Consider the following 17,092-nt stretch of genomic DNA (forward strand, 5'->3'; position numbering starts at 1 on the left):
CTGTTCTTCGTGTCTCAGAGTCTTTTGGTATTCCACAAGGAACACATTCTATTGAATTAGAATATGGGCACTGAGGACATCGACGGTGGCACGGAATACAAGCCACTGCGTCATGTTCTGTATTAATTTATTCACTCTGTAAAGAAACTAACACATTTTCCTGCTCAAAAGACTGAAAAAAAACAACAACGCGTTCTTTGTAGAGCTTCAGTCAGAAGAAATTAATGGAGCTCCTTGCACATTATTCTGCCCTGCGAAACAAGGAAGTCGGAGAAGTTGCCGCGTCACAAGGCTGCGACATGAAGAATCTAAACACGTGAATGCGTACCTAATAACAGCAGGGGCCTGGAATTATATCTATTCACTACCGTGGTCCCCTTTACCCGGGATAATACTGCTTACCGCCAAGCTGGTTATTCACCTCTATCTACTGCCGATGTTAAACTTTATCTTCGTTATATTTAATTTTCATTTATGACGTATCGCATGGGCAAAAATTAGCAATTCAGCCTTTTATTGTAATCCTTGAAGATGGCAGTCTTCTGGGTTGTTGCGCCATGCAGTCTGGTAGAAGTTTGCCGACATTTCAGAGGAACTTGCTTCTTCTAGACTATGCGGCAGTGAGAACCTTACATCCTAAATATGATCCTTACTGGTTTCAACACCCCAATCAATTCTATAACGAAATAACTCTATCTAGTTAATGAGCTCATAAATATTCGTTCTATGATCCAGTTTAATAGTATCCTTGCATTTACGTCTGGATGACCTAAGTAATTTCATCAAATAAAGATTTAAAAACAAATGTTGTGCGTTTTGTTCCAATTCTAGCTGCATGCTCTGTCTGATTTATCCTGTAATGTGTAATCTGCATATGAACTAAAAATATTTTATTAATTTTGAGGGAATTAATTTAACTGATTGTAAAGTATGTGGGAATGTAAATATATATAGTAATTTCATATTACGCACAAATATAAGTTTGTTTCTGATAGGTCTGTGGTCCGTGCGTTGATAACGTACTTAGTGTAGATAAACACAAACCCTTCTAAGCTCGTATTACTAACCACGGGATAAATATTGTATATACTTTGAAACGCTCTATATTTACACGTTATTGTACAATTTTGTGGCTTCCCAAATCCATATTTTGCGTGTTCATGTTACGTGTTAAAATGCTACAGTTCTAAAATATTCGTTTCGTAACTCCTCTACGGCATTAGCTCTTAGAGTTACATCACGTGGTATTAATTGACGATTAGTGAATAAAGTATGCGGTAGGCGTGCCGGTTAGAACACATGGAAGGACCGGTGAATTAATCGGCCTACATAATATTGCGTGGTAGAATCTCGTGGAAAGAGACAGCCTGATAGGTCTAGTTGCTATAGGTCGGACAGTGCGAAAGAAACTTAAAAAAGCTTTTGCTAAGACGCGGACGGGTGTAGTGGTAACGATGCAGATTTGTGTGCGTGCCATTTCAAATGCCATCAAAGTGCAACTACTCTGAGAGATTTTTATCGTATTACATGTTAGTATATTTATATAGTACATTCGCTGTGATTATGAGAGCAGAAAACACCTCTGTAACGTCTGTAAACTTCTACCAGACTGTTTGGCACAATATCCTAGAAGACATTCGTCTTTAGATAGATTACTGATTTTAGTAAACTTGACGGCAGATTGGGAACGAATTGTCACATAGCATACCTTATGAAAAACTTGATTTTAGACTTCAAAGTAACAAGAGGAGCCATAAGTGCATCCCTTTGCACTGTGTGCTCTGCAGTAGACACCATCGCGTGAGAGGACACGGCTTGAATCATCGGGGATTGCCAATATCGCGTGTCGTGTGTTACATCACTTGTTATTTCAGTGATTTCCCTGGTGGCAAGATACACTACTAGTGCCTAAGCCACTGTCGTTACGTCAGTGAAGTTTCACTTCACACACAGTTGTGCCTGTAAGGAAGGGCCACGAGAAAATCTGGATTGCATTTTAACACACGTATAGTTCAGCACTAGTTATTTAATACGCAGCTTTATAACTACTTACGTGCTTGCTTTCCGGTGTCTCAGAACTGACGTATATCTTTAAATTATGTAGTACCTGTTATCAGACAATCATACATCTCATATAAAATATTTAGGAAACTCTGTAAACTATTTCGAATATTTACGAAATTTCACACAGATTTCTGTTGTCAAACAGAAAAGTGAATTTCGTGAGACCTTCTTAATATTTTACATTGTACAAATAAATTGATTGAAACGAATGCTGTATGTGCTTTCAATATCTGTTGCTACTCTGAACTTTGAGAAGTTAGTATCGCTCTCCATCTCAGAAGTTCACGCGAAATGCATGTTAGTATTATTTTAGTATGGACTTAAGAATGCGTGGGTGTTTGCCTCTGACGTCGTGGCATTATCATAAAGTTTAGTTGGTTGTTAGAAACAAATGCAGGCTCGTGGATACACACGGGCACACAGACAGCCATGACACCACGGCTGTCAGAACGTACGTAAGCCTCAGGTAGCTGGCAAACAACATCTGGATAACGGTACGATTTCTCCGATTGGTTCTGATGTGTTCCAGTGTATGGCGTACACACTGAACCACGAAGGTAAGGAAAAAATTCCTTTTTTTAAGTTTCCTTTTTCGTATTGTTAGCAGGGCTAACACGGTTACGGTTAACATAAATGTTCTGCCCCTGGGGCCCATAGAATAGAATATTGTGTTAGCTGAGGAAAGTTAATTACAACATAAAACACACGAAAGCCTTTCCAGTTCGCATACGAAGAACATTTTGCACTTTATAGTGCACAAAGTAACAGGCTGCTTATTAAAATATTTCATTCCAAGATGGAGGACATAACAGGAGGCAGGAGAAAACTGCATAACGAATAGCCCTGCGACTTGGGCACTTCGCTGTGTATTATTCAGTTGATCGCATCAGTTTTGGTGAGATTGGAGGAGCTTATAGCACACGCGGGAGAGCTGAGAGGCCTATGGAATTTTACTCAGAAAGCCTTAAGAGAAGAGACAACATCGGAGATATATGAATAGGTTTTAAGATAATTTTAAATTGTATCTTATATAACTACAGTATAAGGGTTTATCTGATCATTGATGGCCTCTTATGAACTCTCTGCAGTGTACCATAGTTCTCCGTTTGAGGCTAGTATTTAGTGACAAGCTAAGCAAAAAAATTACATAATTTTGCTTGTAAACAAATTTGAATACCTAGGTAGTATATTGAAAAAGAGCATTAAAATTTATTCATTAAAGTAAAGGATTTCTTTATCATGTAATGTTCATGACGCGTCGCTGAGAGATTTCTTCATTAAAAATTACAATACTTTGTTTCAAAGGCAGAAGAATTTTCTGATCTGTGATTTCAGGTAGATTGTATAGGATAAGAGCTGTCGTTGATTAAAGTATTTACAGTCCAATTCATCTGAAGATCTTTGTTTCCGTCTTACTCTTCTTATGCAAAAATGAAATCAATGCGCCCTTCACATTTTTTTTCAATTCCCACTGTCTGTCTCAAAGCATTGGTAAATTTCATATCTTTAAATTAAACTGAATTGAAATACTTATCTTTGCATCATTTTATACGGATTTAAGACTGGTTTTCAAAGGAAATTTTCGTAACAATACCGGACATACAGGTATAAGGTTATCGATCCACGTTTGTATTTAAGACGTATTCGTTTCGAATATTGGCTGAGATACAGACTATTTATATTTATTTTTCTCAGTCTGTTCATGCGAATGCCGATATAGTATCTTAAACTGTATCAGTACCGAAGAACGATGCTCTACATTCTGCTTGAAGGCAGGGACTTGCAGAATGCGTTGACAGTGGCATAGCAGAGGAGACTGAGTGTCAATGTCACTCGAAACAACAACCAATCATTTGTTTCTATGCACGATTAATCTTCATTCAGAATACGAACTGCTGGAAAGTCCACAGAAGCTACTTATTATTTTAAAACAGTGCTACTGGTCGTTTGTGGCCCTCATAAGCCTAGGTGTGAGTAAATATTATTTTATATTCACTCAGTGACATATATCTGACTGAGGTATTCGTAACTAAATGCATTCCCTTAAGTGGTTAAGTAACTGACTGAATAAGCAACCAACTAAATAACTACATATTTAAAACTCTGATATATCGAGATTTGGACAGTTTAATTGACGTAGTGTCCTACATTTCGTTACATAAGACAGCCTTTACTTCAATAGTTTCTTGATTGGTTATTCGTTTTATTATTCAGTTCATACATTATAACCATTTCAAGTACGAAAACGGTGGTGAAGAAATGTAATGTACTCTACTGACGGAAGAGAAGGCAGTGGTTTCAAAATACAAAAATATGCAAAGCTGATAGCAGTTCATGTAACAGAAACAAAATCACCAAAGGCTATTAAATTGGTTTTGTCATGTATTGAGATTGAAGGCTGAATGTGACACGAACAATAGCTGTGATCTGAAATAGAAGCTGGCAAATGGCAGTTCATTAACTGCAAATGAGAGGCTGATAGAAGCCGAAACGCTATGTTATGCAGAGTATTAATTATGCCCTGATGACTGAGGCAGCAAGAATTCTGTGAACTTCTACAAGACCACACGGCGCAACAACCCATAAGACAGCTTCTTCTTGGTTTTATTACTTCATACTTGAGAGCAAATTAAACCCTAATGAAGTTGACGGAAATGTATGTCATTAGTTATTTAATACACGACGCCGTCTTTAATACCGAAGTCAGAAAGTAAATTGTTTTAACGCGTTTTATTTATGTATTTAGATTTATTAGAAAACATCTTTTTAGTGTGCTCTCTTTTGGATGTAATGCCATAGAACAATTTTCTACTGGGCACAAAGAACTATAAAGTTGCGATTAATGTATTTATTTATTTATAGTTTATTTTAAGGCGATGTCTGTAGCTCAGACTATATGGGGCCAAAGAGAAGATGAGTAACAAACGTAGAATGAAAAAAGTATGAAGAGAAGCTTCCTTGCCCTAATTTAAGGCACTGTTCCGGCAGTTAGATGGAAGGATTGAAGAAAAGGACAAAAGACTTGAGTCACTATATCTAATTTGAGGGGCGAGTTCTAAGTCTCCCGAATACGAAACGGGAATGGCGGCCACTCGGCCAGGATATTTTGTGGAGCGAAGTTTTTTCCATAGTACTGTAAAGCGATTTTTTTTAGAATTTTTGTCGAATTGTAAAATAACTGACAGTATAATACTGTGCCGGTAACTGTTTTCTTCATAAATGATCTGAGTGTTCTGACATGCTTTAGTGTCTCTTCTTTATTTCTTTTTCATCTCTGAATATGGCCCCTAAGATCCGAAGGTCTGCACTTGCCTTTCTTAGAGAAAAGTAAAGGAAGTCTCGGGCTGAAGACGGATATTTATTTGTCGAGTGTTTCTGCAGCATGTAGTCTTTTCGACATAAGTGTTGTCTACTTGTGAGCTTAGAACCATTACCTACCCCAGAGCATTATTTTTAACGACGTTTGATTTTCAGTCGAAAGGAGCTCTAGAAACTCGTCTCATGACAAAATATGGAGTGGACAATCACGTATATTAAATTGGTTTTAAACCTGTCCGTCATGTCCTTGTGCAGAAAACAAAGGAAAAATAAAATTTTGCAGTGTAGACTTATCCATATTAGCTTATTGAGACTGTGGAGTATTCTAACAAGGGCGCGTGACATTTTGTGTCAACTTTTTAAAGCTTTGTTTGATAGTCCGTTGTCTGGACGTAATAAATAGTACGCAGAAAGGGCTGTGTTAGGTAGAATCAACTTGTCCTGGTACTTACTAGGCACAAGGTCATTAGGATAAATCGGGGAGTGGAGATAGATCTCCACTCATTTTTACCTCTACACTAGATGGAAGTGAATGATCGTCTTCTCACTTCGTCCGCTGGGAAAAAGCCTCCGGTCCCCATTGGAAATGGGGCTGGGTGATCTGACAGTCCCTCTCACTCAGAGGGAGGAACACAGATTACAAGTGTTTGAGAACAGGGTGCTGAGGAGGATATTTAGGCCTAGGAGAGAAGACGATGGGGCGTGGAGAAAACTGCATAATGACGAGCTTAAAAATCTGTACTGCTCCCCCAGTATTGTCAGGGTGATTAAGTCGAGAAGAATGAGATGGGCGGGGCATGTAGCGCGCATGGATGGGACAAGAGGTGTGCACCGGGTACTGGTTGGGAAACCTGAAGGGAAGAGACCGCTGGGGAGACCTAGACGTAGATGGGAGGATAATCTCAGACGGGATCTATGGGAGATAGGAGTTGAAGGAGACTGGATTTTGTTGGCCCAGGACAGGGTCCGGTGGAGGGCTTTGGTTAATTCGGTGATGAACCTTCGGGTTCGGTAAGCCATCTAGTTAGTTAGTTAATGTAACCTGGTTATTCAGCCTATTGTGCATTCACTGTTCTGAATGCGCTACCAGGAACGTTGGAAAAATTCGTCATTGTATCTTAAATGAATCTTGAATTTTCCGGGAAGAAAGGATAAATGTAATGGAAATTCTAATGTAAGGGACCGGGTTCATGACAGGAAATCGAATCATAAGATCCCTGAGAGTGACGGCTGGTTACTGGTTAGTTAAATTACGTTGGTGCTCTGTAGGCAGAACAAATCGATAACACGACTGTGCCGTTTCTAATTACTTGGTGTAATTTACTGTCTAATGCATTTATAAGATTTCGATACAGTTCGATTATCCAGGCAAGTAGATAATCCAAACCATGAATGTCCCAAAGTAGTTTCTGTAAAACAGACTGTGTTTCAGGAGTTCTAGTGAAGATCAACCCACTTAAAGACCACTAGGACTTAAAAATAAAAAAAATAAAAGTTAAATACCGTAAAGTGAGAGACGACTTGGAAGTTGAAGTAGTGAATCATAGGATAATATTAATGTAGATCTGTTACCATGTGTTCTGAAGACTTGTGTACAGGATCTCGTGGAGAAATTTAATTTCTTTATTTTATAGTTTATTTAACGAAGAGAAGTTAGATTGTCGCATTGCTCATTACCGAATGGCTTTCTTAGTAATGAATTTCTCCCTTAGGAAATTACTAATTTAGCACGTGCTGATTCAATAACATGTTCTCAACAATACAGCAAATTACATGGAAGTAAATTACGGGTTTCTTTTGATAAATTGACATTTCTAAATTGATCAAAAATTCTCCCGCATTTATGTATGCAGGACTTTTCATTGCCATGTTTAGAATATTCTGCCATTGGCTCCTACGTTAAACCACTTCATATCGTATTTCTGGTGTGTTTTTGTCTGTTTGTTGTCCTCCTATATAAACCTATTGTTCTAAGTGATTTCTTGTCTTCATGCTTTCTGTGTAAAATTGTGTGTGTGTGTGTGTGTGTGTGTGTGTGTGTGTGAACACATTAAAATCACATTAACGTCTCCTTCACTGCCATAGTCCAGGCTGAATGTTCAGCTTCAATTTTTTATATGTGTAACCACACCTGTTATAAATCCCGGCTCCTAAAGCAATAATGTGAATATATAATGTGTCTGAAGTAGGCTTTGTAGTTTCATATGGCATGCAGTACGTGAGGTTTTAGATTTTCGGTTGATATTATAAGAACTTACTCAAACATTTTCTCGTACAGAATAAGTTTAAGTTCTTTTCTTCGTGTACCTTTAACATTGCATTGCATTAACAGCGCATTTAACTGAAGTCACTTAGAAGATAATATTTTATATTTTCGTTGGTCGTGAGTGTTGTATCTGTTGATTTATCGTTGCATTGTTTATTAATGCTTTTAAATACGCTTCAAAAATTCTTTTTTTCTTTCAAAATAAAAAATTAATGAATCAAGTAAAATTAATTATAACTTATTATAACCCAGTACATAGCAGCATCGATCTAAATTTATATTCCTTAGGTGCTTAAACCGCCACGGTGGTCTAGCGGTTAGAACGCTGGCCTTGTAATCCTGGGGGTCTCGGGTTCGATTCCCGGCGGTGCCCGAATTTATAACTTGTGTTGGGCAAGGCCGTGGTCTAGGCAACACGGAGTTTTCCTCCGGGGGCTTCCCCGGTTTCTCCGTGGCATCCCAACAATTACTCCATTCACACACAGAAGAAGGCAATGGCAAACCACTTCTGGATCATCTGCCAAGAACGTATATGAACAGGTCCCAGTCCGAGAAAAGGATGGAAGGATCCTGTTCATATGGACCTGTCGTCAGACAGAACACTAAATAAAATAATAATAGGTGCTTGAATCTTGAGTTTAATCTTTCCGCCTCTTCAAATGAATACCGTGATAATACCTCAATATATGCCATAGCTGTCAGTTACTCACTCTGTACTGCAGTTTATTGTTGTATCAGAGACGTTTGAGTTGTTGACGTAATAAAAAGAATAGCATGGCTCATAGAAGACATGCTTGAATAAGTTATTATTGCCCTGTTTTCTGGATAAAGGTTTTCTTCCGTGTTCCACTGGGAACCTCTTTTACAAACACCATAATATTTATATCCAATATTATATTCTGGTAACAATTCCAAGCACAATAATTTAAAATAATTTCAAAAAGAATAAGTCAATTTCATTCACACATTCCGAAGTGCGACCTTTGATTCTACCACTACTCAGACAAGCTTGCACAAAACATAGATTCTTTATTAAACATACTTTAGGTTTGTTCCAATATATTTTTAAAATTATATATTACATTAATTTAATATACACATTTAAGGTACATAATGAAATTTATACCATACTGTATCGTGTCTCAGTTGTTTCTTGAAAGCGTTTGTATTCACTTTAATGATTCAGCTGTTTAGTGCTGCCATGGATACAGAGTATTTTTATTACATGTTCTTTCAATAGTAGGCTCAGCGTTATTATTCAGATATTCACTGCGCTATGTCTTTTGTATTAATTTGGTCAATCACAGATGGCATTGTATTTCCATACACGTGGAAACGTACACGAGAATTTTAAGCTAAATTGCATTATTAATCATAAGTGTGTCAATTCTGTAGTCATTTTTGTTTGTTCTTTCTTCAGAAAAGTTGGACAAATTACAGCGTTTCCATTATTCTACATTTTACAGATGTCATTACTTTAATTTCAACGTTATTAAAATTAAGATATTTCCATCAAGGATATTATTTTTAACTCATTTTTATTTACCAAATTATAGCTGTTTAAAAAACATAAATAATAACGTCAAATCAAAATATATATCATTTGCAGCGTAACAATTCACAAATCCCGTTTTTCTAATTAGGCCTTTTGATATTAATGCTATATGTTCGTCCACTTGTCAAGCTATTAGCCCACTCGAATCAGGCAGAAATCCATGACATCACACTGTGTATTGATCTGTAGAAGAAGAAATGATTTGGAACTGATTAGACCGGCGCGGTGAGACATCTATTCATTAAAACATTAGGTGTCGTGAATCAGACACACTTGGTCTCTCAATTACTACATAACTTTTATTCCTATCTTATACTATATATACATACACGTTTGTTCATCTTTGAAGTGCATCAGTCGTCTTCATTACAAAATGTAATTTAATGATTCATTTCATTGCTAATTATTCGTAAAAACTGTTATTACATTTCAATTCTTAAATCTAACTTAAAAATAAAGTAAACATAATTCAGATACCGCAGAACAGCCAATTTTAAGAGAACGTTTAAATATCTGAAGAGTAATATTCGTAGATGTTCTGATTGTTGGTTATTGCGGATTTCATACACACCCAGTCGTGTGATCCCTGATTCTTTATGCAGATTCTCTCTTAAGGAACGAGCAATATTTCAGTTCACATCTGATTGAAGTGACTGTAATATAAACTACGTTTGAAAAATGCCAGTCCAGTTTCTTAATTTGTGAATTGTGACCAATTTTATTTTAAAACATCAAAAGTTTGGAGGAAAAGAATTTCTCTTCTGTGTCAGAACTGCCGGCCTTCGGGGGGAGGGGAGAATTTATACTGATCATATAAGAAGGACATGCAAATCGTAAACAAATGTTTAATGGACATTAAATCAGAGTGATAAATAAAGTTACCAAATTCCACAGTGTTCGGAAGAAGAGTCCAATAAGTTGCAGCGTGAGAAGATGCACAGTCCCCGTCGACTTTACGAACTCTGTGGCGTGCCTAACTTTTAGTCTTTGTAGAATATGCAATTCGTTTCATGTGCACGGAAGTAAACTGCACAGAATAAAATAAAATTTAATTTATTACATTTTAAATTTGTGACATCCCGTTGTAATCAATGTATTCTAAAATTTTCTCATGTACTGTCATCTTCCTTTTGGGGGGTTTTCAAAGCTCCTTAATTAAACTGGTTGATGAGAATCACCTCGTATCGGTCTGTTAACTTTGTATCCTAGCATTTAAACAACAGAGTAAATCGTGGTATATTGCACACTCAGGGATACATTAAGAAGATAACACAAATTTCTTATACCATTACTTACAATTGCATTTAATTATATAACAAAAAATTAAATAATTAGGTATTTGGCCTGTTCAGAGTGACTGGAACAATTTCACTCTTGATGGCGAATTGCATAAACGCTTTCGAGTTGTAGGTTTTGAAAGCATTATACTTGTTTATTTTCTGTACACTTAGAGTCAGTAATTATATTGAAAGAGACATGGAAGGAGGAGGAAATTATCAGCTGATGTTTGGACTGATGGGGGAGGGCGGGAGGAATAGAGTCAAATTCTAACGCTCCGACCGTTTTCCTATGCCGAAATCGTAGAGCGGAATCCGTTTACCGAGGCCAAAGTTGAAGGGTCGACGGATGAGTCTCGTAAAATCATTACGTGCCTCGTCATCCTCATCGGTGTCAAGCGTGGATGTTTCCAGATCGTACGCTCGTTTGCCGAGGCCGAAAGCGTAGTGAAGACTTCTTTTCACTCTTTCGCCAGAGTGGTGTCCTTCAGCAGTCTCGTTCTTCCTGCTTTCATCCCGATAATTTATCTTTTCTCGTTCTTCATTCCTGATGGCATCTAGTTCACTGGGAGCCACCTCTCGTTTTCCCAGCCCAAGGTAATATCTATGTCCTTGGGGAAATCCCTTTGATTCCTCCCCAAGTTCGTCATCAAATTCATTATAATCTATGTCAGATCTTTTTCCAAGGCCAAAATTAAACCGACTCCCAGATTGTCTACCAGAATTGACAGGTCTCTTCCCTAGTCCGAAAGAATATAGTCGGCCATCAGCACGTTTGCCGAGTCCAAAACTGTACAAAGAACCTCCCCTCTTGCCAAGACCAAACCCATAGAGTCGCTGAATTCCTGAAGAAGGGCTTCGCTTTCCAAGTCCGAAACTGTAAGGTCTTGCTCTCTTTCCTAAACCAAATGAATAAAGCCTCTCACGTTTCTCCATAAGATCCAGATCAGAGTCTTCAAACTCCTCATCTCCGTTCGTTTGATCTTCGTCTTCATTCTCTTCAGCGTAATCGTCGTAGTCCCGTTTACCGAGGCCGAAAGAATACAGCCTGCCTTCAGTCCCCGACCGCTTCCCCAGCCCAAAGCTGTACATCTTACTTCTCTTGCCCAGGCCAAAGTTGTAAACAGGTAGTCTCTTGTATTCGGACACGTAGCTGTAGGCTCGTTTCCCGAGACCGAAGTCATAAAGTCGTTTGACGAAATCCAATTCGGCGTTTTCGGCCGATGATGAGTCTTCAAGTTGAGGCACTAGTCCCATACCACCGGCTGAAACGGGCGATGATTCTTCAGCAGTCTCGTGCGTCTCAGAAGGCGCTGATGCTGTGCCAAGGACCAATACAGTAAGATGCAGTAGCAGTACACTGAAGAGGGTCATCTTTAGGGACCCCAAACTCGACTGTAGACCCAACATAGCTTCCTGCAATCACAGTAAACAGAAAAAAACAGTTAATTTCCTGTAGTTAAAAAACCAAGTTCTTCATAAAATATTGTTTCGAAAGAAATATGTTCAAGAACTTCATGTAGAGAACGAAGAAATTTACCTTCACCAAAGAATGGCAAAAAATTTACTACACGAATGTATTTCGAGGTTGTTAAATTATTGAATGGGGTGGATTACGTTCAACTTTGCAAAAGCAAGGCAATAAATCGAAAAATATATCTGACTCATTTTCAGGACTTGTATTCGACTTGGTTTCAGCTTCTTACATAGTAAATTGCCCGTAAAAATTGACGTGAAAACCTAAAGTAGGGAATACACGGTCATAAATAAAGGCCCAAAACCCCTTAACAACAAGACTTATATTATGCCTGTGAGCAGGCAGTCTAAAGTGTTGTCCCCGTTCAGTTCAAACTGATTTAGATTTTGTTAAATGTGGCTTCCCTTTATATGAATATGGGTTGATTATTAGGATATTTAACTACGTTGCAGAGATTATATATCGACGACTGTGATGAGAATATCATGAACGAATGTTCATGTTATAAATGACACAGCATATCTGCCAGTCGTTGGCTTTTATGAATACTGTAAATAATATTATTTCTATATAAATATATTACATTCCTTGTTCACCTGGGCAAGTGCTTAGAGTTCAAGGAAGACGTTGCCCTTTATAGTTGTTGGAAGAAAATAATTGCCTCATGTCGTTTGGTCCTCCTACTTTTCGAAACAGAATACCCTAAAGCCGAACTCAGGCCTCAGTGGTGAGAAGGCACCATCAAACATTCTATTTTAGAATCTATACTGAAATATTATACGTCTTGTTATATCAGGCGACACCACAAACTCTTTGACACCGTCAAGCGATTTCTGACTTGTTTCAATTAAATAAATTTATTTCTCTTTAAGTAGACTACAGGACGTGGGTTGTCTTGGTAGGTGTTTGCGTGTCTGCGAAGCGAGTAGTGCTGTGTGTAATTACACTATTGATCACTGTCACCTAGGCCTCCATTTACTTGGAGCTCCGAACAAGACGTGAAACAAGAAAACTAACTTGAAGCAATAGACACGTGATTTTGAAATAAGTTACGCTCTGCTTTAAAATTATAAATTACAAAGTAATCAGCAATTCATTCAGAAGAATATGGGGCACAAACGTGAAGGTACGCAGTCTTAACCTTGATGTCCCTTTTAATATTATCTTCTCATCTATTCCTTCGTCTTCCAAATAGTCCCTTCTGTTAATATATTTCCATAAAAATGTTTTATGAATTTCTCATGTCTTCCACCATCGTTGTTATTTAATCATCAATCACTGACGGAGAGTAGAATCAGTAAATTTATTCTTCATATATTGTTCTCTACACACATTTTATTTTTATTTTAGAAGGTCATATATTTTCCTTGGCAGTTTCTTCGGAGACACAGTCTTTAATTTTCACTAAAATTTAGACTCTAATATACTAAATTTGCTAATGGATTTGTCGGGGATTTCTGGTAAAATACAACTCATATGACTGCTTGCCAAGTAACCGTCAAATGTGAAGCCTCATCAAAATGCAGCACATTAATCACAGATTAAAGAGAAGATTTTCGCTCTGTTTGCTTCCAGAGATATTTCTGTTCGTTTCAGTTTCGTTGTGTAGTGGCAGTTAGCGAATCCGTTATCTGCAGTGACTGTACACTCCAAGTCCTGTTGTTGGTTACATAAAGTTCAGTTGCTGATAATTACATCTCCTCCCACACTTGTGCACTGTGAGAAATATAATTTTGCTTAGCGGTTACGAAGGCATCCCACCACGAAATGTAGCCAACACAAATAATGTTTCTCGCTAACAGAAGTTCACTGATTGAATCTTTAGTTTATGGGTAACAGAACGAATCGTAATTTAAATAGACGCAGAATAGAAAAAAATATTGTTTGTATTAGTCAGTGGTAAGTTGTTTTGGTAGCCAAGGAACTGTTGTGAATGGAAAAAGTCTTAATTTTTTCATGCAAAACATACAGTCTTTGCTATTTATACCATGAGCTTACTAAACCCTCTAAGTCTACTAATTGCAGCTCGTTATTAAGATATTGCGTAGGGACACATGTTTGTGCTTTAATTTAACGCATTACATAGGTTTGGGTGCCACATTATCTTTGTTCCATACGCCATAAACCTTCACAGTTCTCTACTTAACAAACAACTAAACTGCCTCCCCATATTTTTTTAATGGACAGAATTATCATTTGTCAATCCTTTCGAATAAACATACGTAATTTTATGCTACCAAGTAATTACAGTATTATGTCGATATCAAATATCTATTCTTACATCGATTTATTGGTATCAATTGACAACTCTTGTGTTATCGTTCTTGAAAGTAGAGGGAATAATAAGTCCTTAATTGTAAAATGACAAGTATTTCCAGAATTCAATTTTTTCGTCATGCTATTTGTAGGTGTTTTTATTAACGCTTCAGACTAAATCTTAGACATTCTGGAGTCATTTATTGAATGCTAATGTGGATGTATAAAACCTCAGCGACAGTATTTATTAAGGCCTAATCGTGCCTTTTTTAAACTTCATTATGCGTGCACATTATACCTTGTCACCACACGTGATAGTTGAAAAAATTGAACCGCCGCTGACGACTTTTCGTATTTACTACGATCCCACACCGCAGTTGGTGCTCTGTTACTGGTGTCAGTTTCCTCATTACGACTGCAAGTAAACATTTCCGTCGTGCCTGGAGAATTCACAGCGCTCACTCAGTCATTAACAAACCTCTCATTGAAAGCCCAGCATCCAAATACGAAGTTAATCGCGTAGAGTACAGAGGCTTTGCAGAATGCCCTCATTGTAGCTCTGCCAATCTTCTGCATGAATTCGGAAAGTGACAGTAATTTTACATCTGTTCTTTGTTTTACCGAAGATAGCACTCAAGTGATCAGAATTTTATCTTCTTAATCTGTAAGCCCCTGGTTCGTATTTCGGACTGGCACCGGATATCCTGAAGGGTTTTTCGTGGTATGCTTAAAAAAATGTTGCAGTTATGCCTTAAATTAGTCCACGTTATTTCTACCTCTTTATTCATTAATCATGTGAGTTACCAACAGCTTGTTAAATAATGAATAAATGAGTTTATTTCGGTCAAGTACCAATTATACCTTTCGATAGTATTCAAGAGATATGTCAACAACACTGATCGATACAATCTGCATTTATTTGGCGTTTCAGTACAGTGAAACGTGTACCACAATTGGAGGCTGCAATGCTACCACATTTTCACTTCATTAAAAATCTCAAATAGAAATTGTGGGTTTTCTAACAAAAGATTTCATTAAGTAAATCCGGCATGGGACTAGTCGGATAGATTTACCGTTGATGAAACTGTTTCGCGCGATTTAATCCTTTGTCATTCCTTCTGACTCACAAGAACCAATTAGGTATATAAAGTCACAAACAATACATTACGAAAAGAGCGTACTCCACTTTGAAGTAAACGTTGTTAGGTTATGCATGTCTTAATTCCTTGGAACGTGTAACAGCAAATATTTCAGTCTGCATGATGGATAAGAAATGAGGTTAGGAATATATAGTATCAGGTTTATACAGAATTTGTTTCTATATAATGAAAGTAATTAAAATTGTGTGGTTTAGAATTGAGGTGGAAGTTGGGACAACAAGATAGCGTCTTCTGTTTTATCAAATTATATACGTGGAGGGTGGAAGGGAAGGAGGGAGGGAATTTTTTAATCTGGAAAAGCAAATATTAGTCTCTTGGCATGTCACGGAAGATAGGCGTTAAGAGTGTCATGACCATAGAAAGAAGAACACGGTCTTCGCGAGCTTGAATCACAATTTAGGCATGAATATCGCTGGTGTTAAAGTTTTGCTCCTTATGAAGGTGCAGCCAATGACTTTAAGAGAATGCTAACAATAATTTTGAAGATGTATATCTTCTGGGATGTTGCGTCGTGTAATCTGATATTTACCGAAGTTCCCATCATTTCCAAGATAGGGGAGCCAGCTCCTTTGAAACGGCTCTCGACACAGCATCTCAGAAGAGAGCCATCTTCGTTCTGGTCGACATACGGACCTCAGACTTCAATTTAAATGTGAACGAACCTTTCCGTAGGCCAGAATTAAAATGTATGTTTTGCCTGAAATAACGCTAGCACAGTGGTTATTTTCGCGACAGCCAGATAATTACATTTTACTTCTGAACTGTCTGCTCCATCATGAGATAAAGCAGATTACCAGGGTAACGCTCTATACTTCTGTATACATGGGTTCTGTTTTAAGGCCAAGATTTACTATTGCGACTGCACTGCGAGCGCTGTCAGAGCGCCAGAAAAGAGATCAGTTCTGTGCAGATAAAATTAAGGACCGAATTACTTAATTGACATTAGAAATTTACGCGGTTTTCTCAACACTTCTGGGGAATTAAAATACCTGCTCTGTACAAAGAAAAAATTAAATCAACGTAGATATAATGTTTGTCTGTTAGTCTGTCAAACCCATTAGCTGACTACATTAAGAAGTGTCCTCATAGAAGCTGATAGTCGCTCACATTGTTAATAAATTCTGCGGATTTTATGTAACTCAGAGATTCGTAGAGTTTAACAGTCCCTATCCTGAGCCAAAGGAATCTGCACCTTCACATATATTTCCCTAAGATCACTAAAATTATCCATCCATAAACGCCGTTGTTACTCGAATGGTCTCGTCCTTTCAGGCTTTCCAACCAAAATATATACAAATGCTCATCTTCTACATGCTCTGCCAATCAAATCCTCCTTGACTGCCACTTTTTCCGTCTTATGTCAAAGTAATCTTTTCTATAAACATTTCTCAGGCACTCTGAATCTGTTTTCTTCCCTTAATTGTGGAAAATAAAATCCCACACCAGTTCAGGGAACGAACAAATCCCAAGTCTACTAAGTCTAAGAGTCTACTAAGGCCGACAGTCCCTCTTTGACATTTCGTAACATTCTGGTTGCTTAGTATGATTCGACAGGATGTGGTCGTGGTATATTTTAAGCGACTGTCCCATCGTTCGCCTGGAGGTTCTGCGGAACCGCAAACCTTAGTCTGATTAGTAGCTAACCGGCCGGATTTGAAGTGGCGTACCTCCCGGAAACAAGTCGAAATCGTTACCGTTACCAGTGCGTTTACCTGCTCG

The 17,092-nt window shown here is 37.8% G+C and overlaps 2 protein-coding genes across 2 annotated transcripts in view; one reads left to right on the forward strand and one right to left on the reverse strand.

The window, feature by feature from the left end:
• The window catches only part of MCTS1 (malignant T-cell-amplified sequence 1 homolog), a 399,788-nt gene that overhangs the window by 206,786 nt on the left and 175,910 nt on the right, over positions 1–17,092 (forward strand). The window lies entirely within an intron of this gene.
• Positions 8,658–17,092, reverse strand: part of AstA (allatostatin A) — a 52,188-nt gene continuing 43,753 nt past the window's right edge. The window contains exon 2 of the mRNA XM_087353593.1: positions 8,658–11,896. Coding sequence (XP_087209719.1) covers positions 10,751–11,890 — 1,140 coding nt within the window. The 5' untranslated portion in view covers positions 11,891–11,896 and the 3' untranslated portion in view covers positions 8,658–10,750. The remainder of the gene's footprint in view (positions 11,897–17,092) is intronic.

Source organism: Zootermopsis nevadensis, unplaced genomic scaffold (assembly GCF_977971745.1).
Source record: "Zootermopsis nevadensis isolate Lab colony 2312 unplaced genomic scaffold, Znev_1.0 Znev_ptg000022l, whole genome shotgun sequence".
Lineage (NCBI taxonomy): Eukaryota > Metazoa > Arthropoda > Insecta > Blattodea > Termopsidae > Zootermopsis > Zootermopsis nevadensis.